Raw genomic sequence first — 19,915 nt, 5'->3', positions numbered from 1 at the left:
GAGGAGGTGCGGCGTGTGGAGCGTGGATGCGAGCGGGTCTGGCAGCGGCGAGCGTGAGGTGGGGAGGAGGTGCGGACAGGGCCAACTGATCGGAAGCCGATTAATCGATTATTGAAAAAGTTGACAACTTTTTCAATAATCGATTATAATCGATTATGTCGATTAGTTGTTGCAGCCCTAATGTGAACCAGGTAGTATGGCTGGATTTCTTTGTAAGGTTTTGCCAAATAAAACATTATTAACACAAGCTTTAAATTATCTTCACATCACAGTGTAAGCAAGTCTGCCCTAACCTTCATCACTTCACCCACTAGTTCCCTGCCTGCCCACTGTCTAGTGTTGTAGCACAAGATTAAGAGCATTTCACAGTTAACAATTCATCTCTATGTCAACAGAAAGGTCTACAATTTTCACTTAAAAGTTGAAAAAATAAGGCTTTAAGGAAATAAATCACAAGTCGGTGATGAAGGATTTGAGCTCGTTTTACAAGATGCTTATTCTATGTTTAGCCATGTGATTTGTTTAAAATCCACTCGAAAAATTCCTCTTAAAGCTATGATGAAATGTCTGAGCCTTAGAAGGAAAATCCCGTGCCAATAGTAAGAAGATGTGTCTGCCAAGATGGGTTCATTAGGATTCAACCGACCCCAATAATCACTTAGCATCCCAGTCAATAACCTGTGAGTCTGCAGCTTTGCAAGGGATTAACACATACAGAAGTGGCTTACTTAGGTCAAAGACATAAGCATGTCCCCGTAGATCAGTTTGAAACGGAAGCTTTTAACTCCGTCAGCTGTCTTTGTCAAGAAATATATGCAGGTGCATTTAAAAAGACTTACAGCGGAGACTAGGGATTTTTCTCTGCTTTCTTAACATCATCCTTCCATGTATCTTTTCTCTAGTCAGCTGCACAAACATTGCTAAAAACAGAATATTAAGTTCTGGGGCAGAGAAGTATTGAAATAACAGCATAAGTGATATGCTTTTAGAACTGTACCATACTGGAGAATACATTCAAAAATTTTTACTATTTTATAGTACTCTTTTCATTTATGTCACACAAAGATATCCGCGGGATATATATACACATTCTTGTAACAGGAATATTAGATTTATAACATGACCCCTCCATCATTTCAGCTTGTTGCTGAAATATCTCCCGCGTTACCTAAAACTGCTGTAAAGCAATACTCCTGTAGTTTTTCCATACCTAGCTATTTTTATGATTTGTATTGACTTTTCCCAGAACAGCATGAAGATAAGTCTCAGAGTTGGATGTCTAGGGAAGATAATGCTGACTAGGACTGTTGTAGCCAGGCTCACGATTTGATTTCTAATAACCGATAACCTAACTGTCCCTGTCTTGCTCTTTAAAATTAACAGTGTTTCAGAATGTTTTTGCAGCTGCAGTGCAGAAATAAACCCATAGAAATCAAACATTATCTTTGGGCAGCAAATGTTTTTCTACTTTGTTTTCAAGTGAAAAACTGTACAATGTGTGCCTGCAGCCCAGGTCAAATAGTTGACCCGTGCCATGTATCTTAGCACACACTGGAAATTGCTATACTGTTACAGATCACCAAAGCGGTGTAGCAGGAACATGAACAACACTGCTTTACATAGTATGTTCATCTGGTTCCTGCTATAATATTCACAATGTCACAATTTTTTTCCTTAATGGTTGATCATCACGCGTGACCAGTTTGACTTTGGACCATGCCATAACAACAAGCAGAGCATACCTTCAGATCATAGATGAGGGCAACACACAGATTATGTGTAACTTCCCCTCACGACTACAAATTGAAATTGATCTGTATTGTGATAGTATGTGTGCATCCCTACCAAAAACCGGGGATCATAAAGTAGATACACCTCTGTCCATAGAACCAAGGCTCCAGACCATGCAGAAAAGAGAAAACCTTTCCTTGAGACAGAATGCCTGCGCTTTCAGAAAATATATGGTTTGGGGGGTCTTTTACAAACGCTAGCAACGCAGCAGTTGAAAATCAAATCAATAGGAAAAAATTGCAGAAAATTCAAAAATGGCTTGGCCAGCTGAAAGGGTTAAATGAACAAAAGAGAAAAATTTAAACAGCCGGATGGGAAAAGTAAGAGTGAATGTGGTTTTTATTAAAAAAAACTAAATTTATTCCAAAACTGAATGTTAAAGTAGAATGTCTCTGGTAATATGTACATGCTGTCTCTGGCACAGTGGATACGCTGTCTCTGGTAACATGGATACGCTGTCTCTAGTATTATGTACATGCCGTCTCTGGCAGAGTGGATACGTTGTCTCTGGTAACATGGATGTGGTGCTTCTGGCAGAGTAGATACGCTGTCTCTGGTAACATGGATACGCTGTCTCTGGCAGAATGCATACTCTGTCTCTGGTAACATGGATGTGCTGTCTCTGGTAATATGTACATGCCATCTCTGGCAGAATGGATACGCTGTCTCTGGTAACATGGATGTACTGCCTCTGGCAGAGTAGATGCGCTGTCTCTGGTGACATGGATACGCTGTCTCTGGCAGAGTGGATACGCTGTTTCTGGTAACATGGATGCACTGTCTCTGGTAATATGAAGATGCTGTCTCTGGCAGAATTAATACACTGTCTCTAGTAACATGGATACGCTATCTCTGGTAACATGGACGCGCTGCCTCTGGTAACATGGACGCGCTGCCTCTGGTAACATGGACGCGCTGCCTCTGGTAACATGGACGCGCTGCCTCTGGTAACATGGACGCGCTGCCTCTGGTAACATTGACGCGCTGCCTCTGGTAACATTGACGCGCTGCCTCTGGTAACATTGACGCGCTGCCTCTGGTAACATTGACACGCTGCCTCTGGTAACATTGAGGCGCTGCCTCCGGTAACATTGACGCGCTGCCTCGGATAACATGGATACGCTGCCTCTGGTAACATAAACACGCTGCCTCGGGTAACATGGACGCGCAGCCTCGGGTAACATGGACGCGCAGCCTCGGGTAACATGGACGCCCTGGTAGTTCTCAAACACTTCTGACAGGTTTTGGCAGTACAATGCAGGCACCAAACACGGATGTTTCTGGTAATATGGTCTTCCTTTTATTCTAGTAGAATGCCATTATTCTGGGTCCTGCAGTGGGGAACCTCTCAGCACCTAGACTGATATTGTTGCTTTGGCTTTTGTATTGGACTGGAGTTGGACTTTAAGAGCCACCCAATCAGATTTCTTTCTTATCCATTTAGGCATTACACTTCACATTGATTTCTAAGGACATGTTATAAAGGCATTTTGCACTCCCTGAGGCCGCTATTGAATACATTCATGATCACTCCTGATACTTATTGATTTCCCTTTCAGCAGATATTACAGATATATTCCTTGTCACATGCCACCTATTCCTTTCTCTGTTGACTTTTAATACAATAGTCATCTCATCAGGCCTAACCTTTATTCCATAACACATATGTACACAAAAATGTACACAAAATCATGAACAGGCATACACTTACTAGTATTATATAAGACAGCATTTGATTGCCATGGGCAACAGAGATACTTTCATTTCCTTTCATTTTGTTATATCGTCTCCATTATATAAAACACATACTTCAAATACTTGAATAAAATAGTGGGATTCGCTTAATGCATTTCTCATAGAACAGAGGGGTTTACTTTGTATATAAAAATATACCACTAGATCAAGGTAGATAACAGTAAATATGTAAGGAATTTAAATGGCCAGCTAGCATTTATCAAAGGTTTTGTTAGTCAAAAATGTTAACAGTAAATGCTGTTTGTTCTATTGATGATAAGGCGTAGATAACACCACAGAATTAATGTTCCTGCATTTCCAATATTTAAAACAACACATCTATTCATTATTGCTACTACCTAAGAACAACAAGTTTTGTCTGTGTGTGAATTGATGCTATGAGGATCCACTGATATTTAAACCCTTTATGAGTCACATGAAGAAACAGTCATCAGTCATTAGCTATTAGCAAAAACCTTTTAATATACTGTTTTATCAGAAGACAGTCTATGTTTATGAAAATGTTTGCAGTGAAAGATACCTCAATTTGAGTCAAAAAAAGTTGTAAGTGTATCTGTATAATGAAGAGTCAAAAATAGGTTTATATAGGGTGCGTCATTCTAAATGCAAGTTTTTCACAATACAAAAGTTCAAATACTAACAGCTTCAGCTACAAACCACAATCATTAATGGCTTGTGTGCAGAGACATTGAGCTGCTTTTTTTCTTTTTCATACAAGTCATTGTGAATGCAAAAGCAGCACAGGTGCACTTTAAAGTAAACAGGGAAATCAAAGTATAAGCTCACTGAACTTACACTATATTTTTCCTCTGATTTTATTGAAGCTCAACTTTGAAATTTAAAAGAAAAAAATACCCTTGTAGAGTTAAATGCTTGTTAATTCTAGGCACAGAGGCATTACTTTTAATACTTTTTGCTCCAGCAGACTTCCATTGCTCACCTCTTCTCTCTGATGCTTTGGCTTGTAGGGAGACCCTTGTTGTCCTCACGTACAATGCATGACTATGTGATGTTATGATGTCACAGGGCAACCCCTGACTAGAGCGCCATAGAGAAGAGGCTGCGGGGGACTGGTTGCACAGCATAAGGGAAGCCTGTCAGAGCCATTGGTAAGGTGAATTTTACAGCTTATTGCACTACCCCTAGGCCTAATAAGCAATTAATCCTTGCGGTGCAGGGAAGCCCCACTGCAAGGGTATTTTGTTCTGGTGCCCAGACTGGGGCTTAAAAATGACATTGACACCTATATTCCTAGAATAACTGTGACAATGAAAGGAAGAAATGCTCACTATAGATGCACTACACTATGCACTGGTAGCTTTTCGAACAAATGTTTATACGAAAAATCTCGTCGGAATGTTTGATAAGGCCATGGGAGACTTGACGGTTTGGGAAAGAATGGAGCTTCATGAACCAAAACCATATTCACTGTAAATAAAATTGTTCAATCGAAAAAAAAATTCCAACATAAATTTTGAATTTCCCACTTTAAATTTTTCGTCACTGTGGTGACGTAATCATAAATTGTGGTGACAATCAAAATTGATCATCAATTTGACCACATCAACTATTAGAAAGTCGAATGAAAGTTCCAAAATCAATTTTGTTCATTTGAAATTCATTCAGTGTATACCCTACCTAAATCAGAACCTTATTTTAGGGGTTTCAAGCTAGTATTAAGGCATAAATACCAAGTGATCTGTACAAAAATCAGATTTTCCACGGATATGCTAAAAGAAAAGATCCTTCTCAGAAGAAATGGTTTGTTCAACAAATGATAATGCAACAATCTGCTTATCACTCAACCCTACCATTGTCATACATAAACACACACAATTACAGTTTGAGTGATGTTTTTGGGAAGATTTGAACTCCAGGTAGAAACCATATCAAATAATGCTTAACAATGGAGGCCATTATTGTCATATACACTTGTGCTCAAAAGTTTGCATACCTTGGCAGAAATCGTGAAATTTTGACATTGACATAAAAAATATAACTGATCATGCCAAAAAATTGTCTTTTATTTTAGGATAGCTATCATATGAAGCCATTTATTATCACATAGTTGTTTGGCTTCTTTTTGAATCATAATGATAACAGAAATGACCCAAATGGCCCTGATTAAGTTTACATACTCTGGAATGTGGCCCTAATTAAGTTTACATACTCTGGAATGTTTGGCCTTTTTACAGACACACAAGGTGACACACACAGGTTAAACTGGCAATTAAAGGTTAATTTCCCACATCTGTGGCTTTTTAAATTGCAATTAGTGTCTGCCTATAAATAGTCAATGAGTTTGTTAGCTCTCACATGGATGCACTGAGCAGGCTATATACTGAGCCATGGGGAGCAGAAGAGAACTGTCAAAAGACCTGCGTAACAAGGTAACAGATCTTTATAAAGATGGAAAAGGATATAAAAAGATATCCAAAGCCTTGAAATGCCAGTCAGTACTGTTCAATCACTTAAGAAGTGGAAAGTTCGGAGATCTCTTCATATCAAGCCAAGGGCAGGTAGACCAAGAAAGATTGCAGCCACAACTGCCAGAATAATTGTTCGGGATAGAAAGAAAAACCCAGGTATCCTCAGGCTGCTCTGGAAAAAGACAATGTGGTTGTTTCCAGGAACACAATGCAAGGATACTTAAACAAAAATGAGCTGCATGGTCGTGTTGCCATAAAGAGTCCTCTACTGCGTCAATGCCACAAAAAGCCTGGTTACAATATGCCCGACAACACCTTGACACGCCTCACAGCCTCTGGCACACTGTAATTTGGAGTGACGAGACCAAGATAAAGCGTTATGGTTACAACCATAAGCCCTATGTTTGGAGAGGGGTCAACAAGGCCTATAGCGACAAGAATACCATCCCCACTGTAAAGCTCAAGTATGTTTTGGGAGGGGGGAGCTATAAAAGGCACACAAAATCTTATGCAAATTAATGGCAAGATGAATGCAGCATGTTATCAGAGAATACTGGCAGACAATTTGCATTCTTCTGCACGTAAGCTGCACATGGACGGTCTTGGACTTTCCAGCACAACAATGACCGTAAGCACAAGGCCAAGTTGAACCCTCCACTGGTTACAGCAGAAAAAGGTGTAGGTTCTGGAGTGTCCATCACAGTCTCCTGACCTTAATATCATCAAGCCACTCTGGGGAGATCTCCAACGTGCAAGACAACCAAAGACTTTGCATGACCTAGGGGCATTTTGCCAAGACGAATGGGCAGCTATACCACCTGCAAGAATTCGGGCCTCATAGACAACGCTGCACGCTGTTATTGATGCTAAAGGGGGCAATACACAGTTGTAAGACTAAGGCTATAAAAAACTTTTGAACATGGGTAATTTAATTTTTTTATTTGTTGCCATGTTTTGTTTTATAATTGTGCCATTCTGTTATGACATACAGTTGAATATGAATCCCATAAGAAATAAAAGGAAAAAAAAGGTGTTTTGCCTGCTTACTCAAGTTTTCTTTAAAAATGGTACATACAGGGGCGCATGCGCGAAGCTGCCGATGGAGGACGCCTTCTAGGACAGCTCCGCAGCTCACCCAGGCAAATACCGCCATAGCACGGAGCCTCCCGCTCCCCAAACTAACCACCGACCTAACCTGAAACCGGACACATCGCAGCACTGGATGATGCCGTCCTCGGGTGTCCGCGGCTCGCAGAAGGGTAAGCAGCAGCCCATTGAAGAGGCGATGGCCCGGGCCTCAGCCAAGATGGCGCCGGCGGCCCGTGCTCCCACGCCGCAGGCCTGCCGGGCCTCGATTTCTAGCAGTGAGATGGAGGAAGGAGACTTAGATAGTGTAACAAGGACACTCCACTGAAGACCGGAGGTGCAAGTACAATGCAGTTTATTTGCTTTCAAAACGATAGATAACACGAAATCCAACATAAATAGCTTGCTGTAGCATAACAGATAGGGGCTCACCAATCCTCGAGTTGTCACGTACACTCAAGGTGTCCCAGTCTTTTAACAAGTCTCTCTCGCAGCACTGCTGCTCCGGCCTCAATCTTTAGGGCCACTGTCTGGTTCCTCCAGACAACAGCAATAACATGCCAATCCTCTCAATATGGTTCACAAACCCGCAGCTCCCTGCTGCCCTGGCCTCCACACTGACTCCGGGGTGGAGCTCTCCTGACTCACAGGTGGGGCCCTGAACACATCCCAGCACACACTTCATGAGGGATGTAAACAGGTGCACAATCAGGTGCTGGTCACCACCAAAGCATGGACCCAGGAATGGAGATTTCTTCCCACCCAGAGCTCTAAGAAATCTCCTGGCTCCAGGATCCCAACCTTGATCCAGAAAACCCAGAAAGAACTGAAAAGGCAGTTCTCTCCTGGTACCAGTAATGTCTTCCTGGAGCCACTCAGCCCCTCTGGCTGAGAACCCTGGGTGACTTTGAGGCCACCTAACACCGTGGTATTGCCTCACAATGCCACAATAGTCAGGAGGGAGATAGTTGCCGGAGCAGGTCACAGACCGCACTCCTACAGCGCTTCGATGCCATGTTGCAAAAAGCCCTCCAAACTACCTCAAAACAAATCACTGATAAACTGCTCAAAGAAATTCGTGACATAGTGCACCGCACAGCAGCCCTGGAAGATAGATGTGACACCATAAATACTGACCTGACAGTGGTAGATGGTGACATTGATACCCTCCGTGGGGAGAATGCACAGCTCCTGTCCAAATTGGAAGACATGGAGAACAGGTCGCACAGACCAAACCTCCGCATCAGGGGACTCCCGGAGCATATTGTGGATCTGTTCTCCTCCACCACGGCACTCTTCCAGGAACTAGCCCCAGACATCCCAATCGAACGGTTGGAAATAGAACGGACACATCGGGCACTGAACCGCATGAGACAGGATGGACCCCCCCCCAGACATATTAGTGAAGCTCCATTTCTATCGCACCAAAGAGGCCCTCGTGGCGGCTGCCAGAGCCAAAGCGTCGCAAGGCCCACTGACTTTTCAGGGCCACAAGTACCAACTCTTCACTGATTTGGCTCCCACGACCATTGCCAAACGTAGATCACTTCGCCCATGTCTGGAAGTGCTAAACAAACACCACATCCAGTATAAGTGGGGGTTCCACTTTAGGCTGCTGTTCTCACACGGGGGTAGACATCATGCTTGTGTCACCCTGGAAGACGCCCAAGCAAAATTGGCCTCTCTGGGCCTAATGGACCCCCAACATGCCTCGTCAGATCCAAGGCACGCAGCTGCACTCTCCTCCAAGAGATCACGTAGTGACTCTGACCAAAATCACTCTGGAGACTCCAGAGGTCCTGCGTTGAAGATGACCATGAAACACACTGCCCCACGCTGAAGCACTGCCTGACCCCTGTTTGACCAACATATTATCCCTGCCTTGTGCAATGCCCGCCCGTCCACCAACTGCCCTGATGGGCCTCTGAGGAGGCTGAAGATGACCATTCCCTGCAACAACGAATTTCTACACCCCAATGTTCCTACTGTGATCCTAGCTAACATCGGAGTACCGGGGACCAGACGAAATGACTCCAGCAGCGGATCCAATCCGGCTCCCTGGGACTGGGGAGAACCCACTCATAATGGCTGTCCCCCCCCCCTTTCATATCCCTCTGGTAACTCTTAGGTTGCAAGGACCTGACTGTAATTTGCATGATGTAAATGCTGTTTGCTACCTACTCCTCACACTTGTAACCACCGAGGGTGCCACTTACCCCTCTCCATATATATGGGCTGTTGTCCAACAATATCCACTTAGCCACAGGTCCTGGATCCTCCCACTTTGCAATATTTTGTGGAGTACCACCCCTTATTCACCACACTCAACTTTGCCCTCCTTTATACTTCACCTAAAGGGTGATGTGGTACAGCTGCACATCCCGCTGAGTCGGGTTTAGATTGCGGGTGGTGGAGCTCTCCCTGTCTGACTGCACTCTATGGTCCCCATGACCACATAGCCCCCAAGTCCACGCTCCCTAGCGGAGGCTAACCTGCACTATATGTTAACTAGTTGCCTTGAGTTCGGTTACCGGGTTTACATGCATTATATGATAACTGTTCTGTTTTTCTGAGTTTTGCCTGGGTGAGCATGTCACTGTGCTCCCATTTTCTTGGAATCCTTGGGTAGTCTGTGATCGTGAGGTCCACACTGCCCAATGACCCAAGATAGTTGTGGAATTTTTCCACCCCATGTTCCATTTTCTGTTCTCATGTTTATTGTATGTTGTCCTGTGCCTTCCTTGCCCTTATGTCTCCTCCTCTCCCCCCCTCTTTCCCTTTCTTGGATCCCACTCCAGTTTTCTGATTCTGATTGCGCGGAGGTGTGTCCAAGGAGGTTGATCCGACTTCACTGCTGCAGACGGGGTGAGTACCTTTGGCATCTTTGTTCTTTGATTCCCAATGACACTTAAGCTACTGAGCCTAAATGTACAGGGCCTAAATTCCCCCAATAAGAGAACTAGAGCCTTTAGGTTCTTTAGATCCTCCCATGCCAGTATCATATTCCTTCAGGAAACCCACTTTTCTAGGTCATCATGTCCCAAGTACTTCAGCTCCCAATTCCCTACGATATATATGGCCAATGATTCCTGCAAAAGGAAAGGGGTCCTCATAGGCTTCCGTAGATCGCTCAACTTTGTATGCCACTCTGAGACCCGAGACCCCCTGGGTCGTTACCTGATCCTTACAGGCCTCCTAGATGATAACAAAATCACACTTGTTTCATACTATGCCCCCAACGTGGACCAACTTGCCTTCTTCAGGGACCTTCTCGATAGAGTACATGCGCTCTCAACGGGTGCAGTCGTTATGTGTGGAGACTCCAACCTGGTGATGTTCCCTCACAGAGATTAATCTAAAACATCATCCTCATGCTTACACACAGCAAAGCCCTTTAGGGACCTGCTGGAATCCTACTCCTTGGTGGACTGCTGGAGGGAGGTCAATCCCCACAAGACAGATTACACACACTGCTCCCAACCGCACCACGTTTTCTCTAGGATAGACCACATTTTTGTTAATACTTCCTTGACGCCCCATATACTACACTCCAAAATTTTACCTATCCCGTGGTCAGACCACTCGGCTGTCACTATGATCCTTCCCCCCATATTGCCAACCTCCCGATCCCCCATTTGGACGCAGAATGACTCACTATTGGCCGACCCCACATCTAAAATGTTACTAGAATCCTATATCACAGAATATATTGCTCTCAATCACTCCCCTGACATCTCTCCTGACACCTTATGGGAAGCGCACAAGCCAGTCCTTAGGGGACGGATCATCCAACTGTCCTCCAGGCTCAAGAAGGAACGTTTACAGAAACTGATGCAGCTTGAACGGGAATTCAATTCCTGCTCGCAAGCTTTCACTCTAGATCCGTCACCAATACATAAGACCAACTTAGAGTCTGCCAGACAGGCTCTTAACCTCCTTCTCACTGACCAATGCCGCTTCACCGTACAGCCCATACATTTTATCTTAAGGGTAACAGGGCTGATTCCCTTTTGGCCTCTAGACTCAGACAATTGGACCAGTCCTTTAAACCAATTAAGCTCCGCACGCGCACGTGCACCCACACCAGCAACCCTGTGAAAATCCTTGACATCTTTCAACAGCATCTCTCTGCCCTATACTCTTCCCAGGGCCACTTCTCCACTGCACAAGCAGATCAGTTCTTTGAGGGTCTGGACCTCCCCCACCTATCAGCATCCCAAGTGGCCTCCTTTGAGGAACCTATCAAGGAAGAGGAGGTTAGACTGGCGATCGCCACACTTTCCCGCGGCAAACGCCCAGGAATAGATGGCTTCACTGCAGCTTATTATGTTGCCTTTAAAGACCTCTTAATACCTCTCTTGACTTCCTCATTTAACTCCCTTCGCAGGGGCAAGACCCTGGGCCAGGATTCCCTTACTGCCCTGATCTGCATGATCCCCAAGCCAGCTTCTGATCATAGTAACCCTTCCAATTACAGACCGATTTCACTGCTCAATGTGGACATCAAGCTGATAGCTAAAGTCCTAGCTAATCGACTCAACAAAGTGATAAGCCAGATAATCTCCAATGACCAAGTTGGTTTTATTCCTACTAGGCAGGCGAACGATAACATCCGGAAGATCACCCTCCTGTCGCATGTAGCAATAACTAAGAAAATCCCCTCCATGCTCCTCTCCCTTGACATTAGAAAAGCATTTGACAGCGTCTCCTGGCCCTACCTCTTCTACACCCTACGGAAATGGGGTTTCGGAACCTCCTTCCTGACTTGGATCTCCTCCCTTTATAATAGACCCTCAGCTCGCATCAAGTATTCCGGCTTTTGCTCTCAACCTTTCCCAATCCTTAGGGGCACTTGACAGGGCTGCCCACTATCCCCTCTCCTCTTTGCCCTAGCTTTGGAACCTCTAGCTCAAAAACTGCGCCAATCCCCAGACATCACCGGAATTGACCATGAGGGGGTGTCCCACAAGTTATGCTTGTTTGCAGATGACGCATTGCTCTTCATAACTGATCCTGTCATCACCTAGCCCAACCTGACAGCGCTTCTGTCGGAATTTGAGGAAATTTCGGGCTTAGGTATCAACCACTCAAAATCCAAGGCCCTGAATATTTCCTTACCCCCACAACTAGTGGAATCCCTGGCCAGTAACTACCCCTACTCCTGGAGCACTGACCACCTCCCCTACTTTCGAATCAAACTGACGAGTTCTTACCAAACACTGTACAATTCTAACTATCCTGAGATGGTGACCAAACTAGCACGAATGCTGCGGACTTGGTCCCAATACCAACTCTCTTGGCTAGGCAGGATAGCTGCGATCAAAATGACGCTATTGCCGAAGATTCTCTACTTATTTAGGGTCCTACAGGTTGCAATCCCTAGTCCAACCCTCAGAAAGCTGCAGGCACAAATTTTTACTTTTATATGGGGAGACAAGAAGCCTAGAGTACCTAGACGAACGCTTCACCTGCCAAAATCCCAGGGGGGTTGGCAGTTCCTCACCTAACCAAATATCCCCCCCCCGTTGTGTTGTGTGTTAGTCTTGTCAGGTAACAACATCTGGCCCGCGCCAATGCCAACACTAAGTACGGCCACTAGGTGGTACTCAGATGGGGCACCTACTAGCCTCAATTTCTTGGGGCACTATTACCCTACTGAGATAGAGGCCCGGAGGCTGCTATTATCAGACAAGAGACTTTCTAAATAATAGCCAGGCCTCGTATGAGACGGTAATGCTAAAGGACTGTGGTGCATCAACACCACCAGTTTGAGAGGTGCTGCAGTATTATAAGGTCTAAGTTGTTTATATGACAGTTGCTCCTGAGTAGTAGTGAACACTTCACGTTGCTGTACTAGACCAGATTTGTTGTTTTTCCTTTTTGCACGAACATGCCGTGTGCCACATGTATATACTTGTGTAACCTCGGTAATGGTACCGAACGTTCTCTTGTAAGTCATGACTGTATATGTCTGTTTTTTATTCTTTTACAAATACAAACCAATAAAAACTTATTTGGAAAAAAAATGGTACATACAGTATATTATCAATTCTCCAAGGGTATGCAAACTTTTGAACACAACTGTACTGTACTGATATCAGTAGATTGTACTTAAAACCTATTATATATGGAAGACCATATCTGCATAAAGCAACATAGTTCAGATATAATGTAATAGTACCTTAAGGCAGGAGTGGACAAATTCAAATGGAATTCAGGAGCCAGTCTGTCTAATCCAGCAGGATTTTTTTTAGGTGCCAGCTCCATTGACAACAACTAGAGAAAACTTCAAAAGTTAGGTGCCGCCTGTAATTTTTAAGAAGCATTGGCTACTTGGCTCTTACCTGGATTTGTCCAGCCCTGCCCTAAGGCAAGGGTGTTTAAAGTCTAAATTGTTTCACTGAATTCTCAATTAAAAGAATATGACGTGTTCAGGACCACACTTGGTCACATTTCTTAAACTGGCTAAGTACTGTACATACTAGTGTAATGTGCCTGGTATATGTGGACATTGTGAGGTCTTGTGTGCTGTGCTATATAAAACTGACTAGACTGATTTGAGTTTTTTAACCTCCCTGGCGGTAATCCCGAGTGTGGTTCGGGGTTAATTTTGAGTACCAAAAGCGGTAACCCCGAGCCACACTCGGGATTACATTGTAGTGTCACTTACCTTGTCCCTACGAGCCCCTGGTGTCCTCCGGCCGATGCCAGTATCCGTCTTCTGGGTTCCTTCCCTGCGAGCACCGGCGTCGCAGGGTGGCGGAACCAGCGGGAAACTCAAAAGTGAAAAGTAAACACAAAATGACATACACACAATACATTGTAATCTGTTATGATTACGTTACTGTATCAAACCATTTCACCTCAGTTTTGTCCCTAGAGCTTTGTCCAGTGCCCTGCCTGCACTTTTACCGTTCTTTCTGCCTGGAAACTTGAGAACGTCCATGGCATCCAAAAATATTGCATTCTTGTTTGGACAAATTTCAGTGTTTTTGGTTTGATTACATTATTGAATTAAATGTATTATTATTATATTATTATTTTTTATAATTATTTATAATTATTTATTATATTATAATTTATGATTCTGTGTTTCAAACTTTATCATACCCGGGATGTCTACTAGACTCTTGTTTGTACAGATTTAAGTGAGTTATTCCAAAGAATTACAGGCCTACAATATAAAACAACAAATTTCCATGAAAAACAATATACCGCTTTGACTTTTAAAAATACTGACATAAATTTAGACCGCCAGGGAGGTTACGGTCCATGTATACATTTTTTACTTTTATACTTTTTATTTTTAGTAAACAAACTCACTTTTACAAAATCGTTTTTTTACTACCAGCGTGAAAAGAGGCGAGATAGATGAGAAAACTAAGAACACAAATGTAATAAATAAAAACCCCAGAGTTGTCCTAGCACATTATTAAATATTTTGAACATCGGGTTCTCAGGGGACTGCTCTCTGGAAGGATATCCTTTGTTAGCGGACAGAATTATCACAACAATAATGGCTGAATGATTGATACGAAGGAACGAAGATGAGATGGATAATCCTGTATCAAACTATTAAATTCCTGGATGAAACCATTAAATACACAATGCAGCAGTGAAGGCAGTTTAGAAAATGTATACATTTGGGGTTATTTAATGAGCAAGTGCAAAGAGCAACGATCGCATGCAAAGTGCAGTTACTATGGCAACCAATTATAATAAACTTTTCATCATCTCTCTTATCAGCACCTATGAAAAAATGGATGCTGTGGTTTTTTTTTTTAATTTGCATATATCTATTTTTATTATTAAAAATTCTCTGTAGTTTTAGTGTTATCTGTGCAAAAAAAAGCATGCTGCATACACTGCTGAAATATGGAATCTTTCTGGCACTGATTCTGTGGTCACATTAACAGAATAAATGACATAAAGGCTTGTGTGTGAAAAACATGCCAACAAGAACTGTTTTCAAAATCAATCAGCTTCTAACTGTTATTCCTGCGGTGCAGAGTTGATACCGACACAAACATCCAGATGGGTTGCATTGGGCATCGAGAAATGTTCTTGTTAGCACAATTTTTATACATAACCCCCATGATATTTATCATTTTTATTTGTAAGCTAGTCACCAGATATTAGGGTAACACACTTACCACCTTGTAAAGCTGAACTAATTTCTGGTTTTGAAAAATCACTAGCCAATAAGTCACCCACAGGGCTGCTCCATGCACATTACAGTTGTTTCCCTTGTGAAGCAAAATCTTTGAGCCAGTTCACAATGGGCTGTGGGTGGAATGCTGTTGGTGTCCATACTATGCCCAAGCATTCTTTTTTATTTATCTGGAATTATTTTCAGTGGTTTGAAATACACATTTAAAAATAACAGTTGAAATCTGCAACAAATCCAACTTCCTTTTCCTCCATCCTTACAAAATTACAAGAAGCAGCCCATCAACAGTGATAACCTCTCTAGTATGTGCAGTCTATAAAACTGGAAATACTGGCCAACCCAACCAATCAGCTTCCATAGATACCATTTTTGCACAGATCATTTTGAAGAAAAAAGCTGGCATATGACTGACTGATATGGGTAACACCTACACCATTTCTGGCTACAGTTATACACCATTTTTCAGTAAAATTATAAAGTTGCTAACTGTTTTCTGCTTGAAATAGAATAAAAAACTGAGAACAGAACAAAAGGCTGATGCTGACCTTGTGCTGGACTCACAGCTGCAGGAAGACTTTCCCAGTCAATAGTCAGGGTTGGACAGGGATGAGAAGAAAAGGAGGCCTCAATGCCATTTTCCTGTAGAATTAAATAAAAATAGAGAATCAGAAATATTAGAGTTTCAGAGATACAGCGGTAAAAGAAGAACATTTATTCTGCAATCCTGTAAAAGGTCTCTGTTCTGTCCCCATTTTATTTTAACAGCTTCAATGGATTTGCCTGAACAGTGGTGTACTGAAGTAATGTTGAGTAAATCATTGTGGGACTTTAAATAACCCCAACATGTAAAAAAAAATAAAAATGTATAGGGTATTAGATGATTAGATTACGTTCTAAAGGACAGAAAATCCCAGTATCTAGCAACACAGGGTGCAAAGCATGAAGATCTGGATTTGTGGGAATTTCTCAAAGGGTAAGGTGTAGATTATGAGAATTAACAAAGACAATTCAAGTAGCGTTTGGCTTAGAAACCAGCATCAAGTCCTTTGCTGTGCTGGTGTACAGAACTGCATATATTGTACTTTATACAAGTAACTAAATGAGCCAAAGAAGTGAGCCTAAAAGAAGACAGCATTCTCCAGTCCTGTTTCTTTAGATAACCCATAGTGCTTTGGGAATCTTGTGTTATGTATCAAAAGTTTATTGGTGAAAAAAGAATATATAATTATACACTTTTAAAATTAAATGTAAAAAATAAGTAAAATAAGAAAAGAGAAAGAAAAAGTAGAAGTGTATGGAAGGTGGTTGGCAGGTTCTAATTTGGCACTCCCGCAAAACTACTTCTCCTTCCTAACAGGAAATTTGGCTGACAAACAAAGCAGGGAATTGACATTATTCCTCTACCTATGCCAAGGACTACAGATAATGGAAGATAGGAGATATACTACAGGGGTCTGCAAGTTTGGTTGTGCATAATCAGGAAGGCTAAGGAAGTAAAATAAAACCCCCCAAAAAACAATCAACCATGGCTGTATAAGATTGTATTATTTTTACAAAGTCATAAAGACTAAGGGGGTTATTCACAAAGCTGATCCTTTGGCTAGCTTAGGTTGCGTGAGCCCTTCGGTTCAGTCGAATCAAAGGGCTGCTGTACGGGCTATTCACTATAGCCCGTACAGCCCCCCAAGGTGGCCTGACAAATTACATCTTTATTCATTTTAGTAAATGTATTATTTATTTACATTTTTAAACATTTTTTTCTACTTTTTTCATTGATTTCCTATTCTGCTCAGTACCACGGAGGTACCGAGCAGAATAGCTGAGCCGAATGCCGCTCTGCAGCACTCGGCTATTCACTCACTGCCGGTCGGCCCCTATGTGAATAGGGGCGAACGGCAGTGAGTTAGCTGCTGGAGCTTCGGCTCAGCCGATCCAGATGTTGGATCGGCTGAGTCGAAGTCCTTCTGCACCGTTCGGATGACCGGAGTGCAGCCGAAACCAGCGGATATACGGCTAAAATCAGCCGTACAAGCCTGAAGTGAATAGCTGAACAGCGTTCGGCTCACTTCACTTTGGGTGGGTTATTCACTCAGCTGCCGTTGGCAGCTTTGTGAATATGCTTGTAAGTTTGATACAAGCAGCTCAGGCTACCGTTTATGGAAATAAAATGCATTAGTGATCACTCAAAATTAAATTTTGCAGAGTTTTTAAATATCCTTTCTCCTTGTGGGAGACACTTTTTTTGGCACCACATAACACTCTTCAATGACACCTCCTGATTATCCTATGTTGACCATTGACTTCTAAGTAGTGCTATTATGTGGGTTTTCTTGGAACAATAATATTTGGGTTATTTCTACATGCAATAAACACTATACACTATGTTTTGAAGTCTGTGTGTTCTCTGGGGTTTTAAACATTTTTACATGATAATCTCTTTAGCCTTCTCACTGGGATGTGCTATGCTTACACAAGAAGAAAAACAGTTACCGTAGCAAAAAGCCAATAGAGTATATATGCAGATAAAACATAATTTAGCACAAGAAATGAGTCTGTAATACAGGCTACTAAAATGGTAGTGTCCAACTTACAATGGCCACATTTGCATCCACAAGTCAAGCGTAGGGCAGCATATACATCAATTATTTCTGTACAAATTCCAGTTTAAAAATATCAGGTGACAGTCATATGTATTGTAATCAAAACAGGAAAAGACATGTATAACACAGGGATAGCCCCATTTCAGGAAGCTCCATCTTCATGACCCCCTTCCCTCATTGGTGTTAGAGACAATGGTAGTAATTATAAACCCCCTCTACTTTCATTGGTGTTCAGTGTCAGCTGCATTATTTATAACCAGGACCCCGCACTAGTTCCCAGGTCTTGGCCAACCCATTAGAGTTTGAACTCTGCTGATGCAGCTAGAGAGATTACAGTACTTTTACTTCCTTCTGTAATGTAAAATATAGAAAAATCTACTACAAAGTTACAAAATCCACTGCACACAGGTGGACCTGGGAACTCTGGTTCAGGAATCCTACTGCCAAAATGTAAGAAGCTGCTGGGTAATTTTACCTGTCACCATCTACACATTTAAATATTGGCTTTGGGTATATGTAGCCTTCAGGATATGATAGTACTACTTACAATAGAGAAAACACATACTGAATTCCTCCGAATGCTACAATAGTTTTAATTTTTCACTGTAAGGAACTATACAGAAAAGACACCAATGTACTTGAATTGGAAGGTAGTTTATCTAAGGGCCTTCTTTTAATGGCTCCTTGTTAGGAACTGGATGCTCATTTTAGGAAGAAGGAGAAAAATTTCCTCTTACCAAAGAAGTATCACGACAAAGTGAAAAAAACTTGTCGATTCCCCACCATGGACCCAGTATACATCACAGTTTGGTCAGCAACTACAGCACATATTTGAAAAGATCAGTGTGGTCATATAGCTAGTACCTTCACTATCCAACCACTCGGATAAAGGGACGGATTTTTGATTGACAGCGCTCGTCTCTCGCAGCAGAGGCCACTAGAGACGAGCGCTGTCATTGAGCATTTCAAATCTCCATTCAAGTGTTTGTAATCCTTATGGCAAAAGCAGCATGTACACAGCTCCAGAGACAGGAACCTCCAGGCAATCCCACTGGCAGATATATTACACACACGGTAGATAGATCACACAGCTGAACCAGTGCGGACATATCCTCCACTATTGTGTGCATTGTGTTTACTAGCAGCCAAGCCAAATGGATCACTAAAATGCTTAATCAGATCAGCAATGAGTGTTCAGCCACCTCTGCTGTAATAGTGTTTGGATTTACCTGGAGGTTCCTGTCTCCCCTGTGCATCAGCAACCCCCGTTAGGGAGCTGTGTGCATGCTCCTGCAGTCAGTAACAGGTCCTGTGGGGAAAGGTAGGGGACAGGACCCAGTGAGAAACAGAGAGAGGGGGCGGTGACCTTAGTGCTGGCTGTGCCTCCCCCATAGGAACACCAAAAATTTCGACTTCAACATGGGGGTAGAGTTAAAGCCACCACTGACAAAAATAAAAAACGTGCTTGTAACAGGATGGAGTGCTACATGCACTGATAGCCATGGGGATTCAAGATGTTTTTTGTTTTTACATTTAGGTGATACTTCTTCAAGTAATTAGAGAAATATGAAGTACTGAACAAGAATTATATGGCCTCTAGAGCTTGAGAGAGTTCAGAGAAGGGCTACAAAATAATTAAAGGGATAGAAGGTCTGAGTTATGAAGACTGTCACCAAAAATTAATCTTATTCACCTTATAAAAGAGGCGATTAAGAGGGGGCCTTATTGCAGTCTTTAAAATCATCAATGGGGACCACAATATTTGGAAGAAGTTGTTGATACCGAGAAATGTATTGAGAACACGAGGATATAACAAAAGGTTAGAAGAAAGGGGGTTTGTAAGTAAGAAAGTGGAGTATGTAAATGGTTGTTTACTGTGAGATTAGTAAAATTGTGGAATTCCCTTCCACAGGCAGTGGTATCCGCTGATAGCGTTGATAAATTCAAGAAATTTCTCTTGATGAGTTTCTTCTTTCACTTCACAGACAAGCATATGGGAAGTGTTAGAGCCATATGTATACAGACACACACACACACACACACACACACACACACACACACACACACACACACACACACACACA

At 42.6% G+C, this 19,915-nt stretch overlaps 1 protein-coding gene across 1 annotated transcript in view; it reads right to left on the bottom strand.

Annotated features, from left to right (window-relative positions):
- Positions 1-19,915, bottom strand: part of GSTCD (glutathione S-transferase C-terminal domain containing) — a 106,998-nt gene that overhangs the window by 62,307 nt on the left and 24,776 nt on the right. Inside the window, exon 4 of the mRNA XM_018554483.1 lies at positions 15,777-15,870. Coding sequence (XP_018409985.1) covers positions 15,777-15,870 — 94 coding nt within the window. The remainder of the gene's footprint in view (positions 1-15,776; positions 15,871-19,915) is intronic.

The sequence above is a fragment of the Nanorana parkeri genome, unplaced genomic scaffold, assembly GCF_000935625.1.
Source record: "Nanorana parkeri isolate BGI_ZX_2015 unplaced genomic scaffold, ASM93562v1 scaffold161, whole genome shotgun sequence".
NCBI lineage: Eukaryota > Metazoa > Chordata > Amphibia > Anura > Dicroglossidae > Nanorana > Nanorana parkeri.
This window is presented reverse-complemented; position numbering and strand designations above follow the sequence as displayed.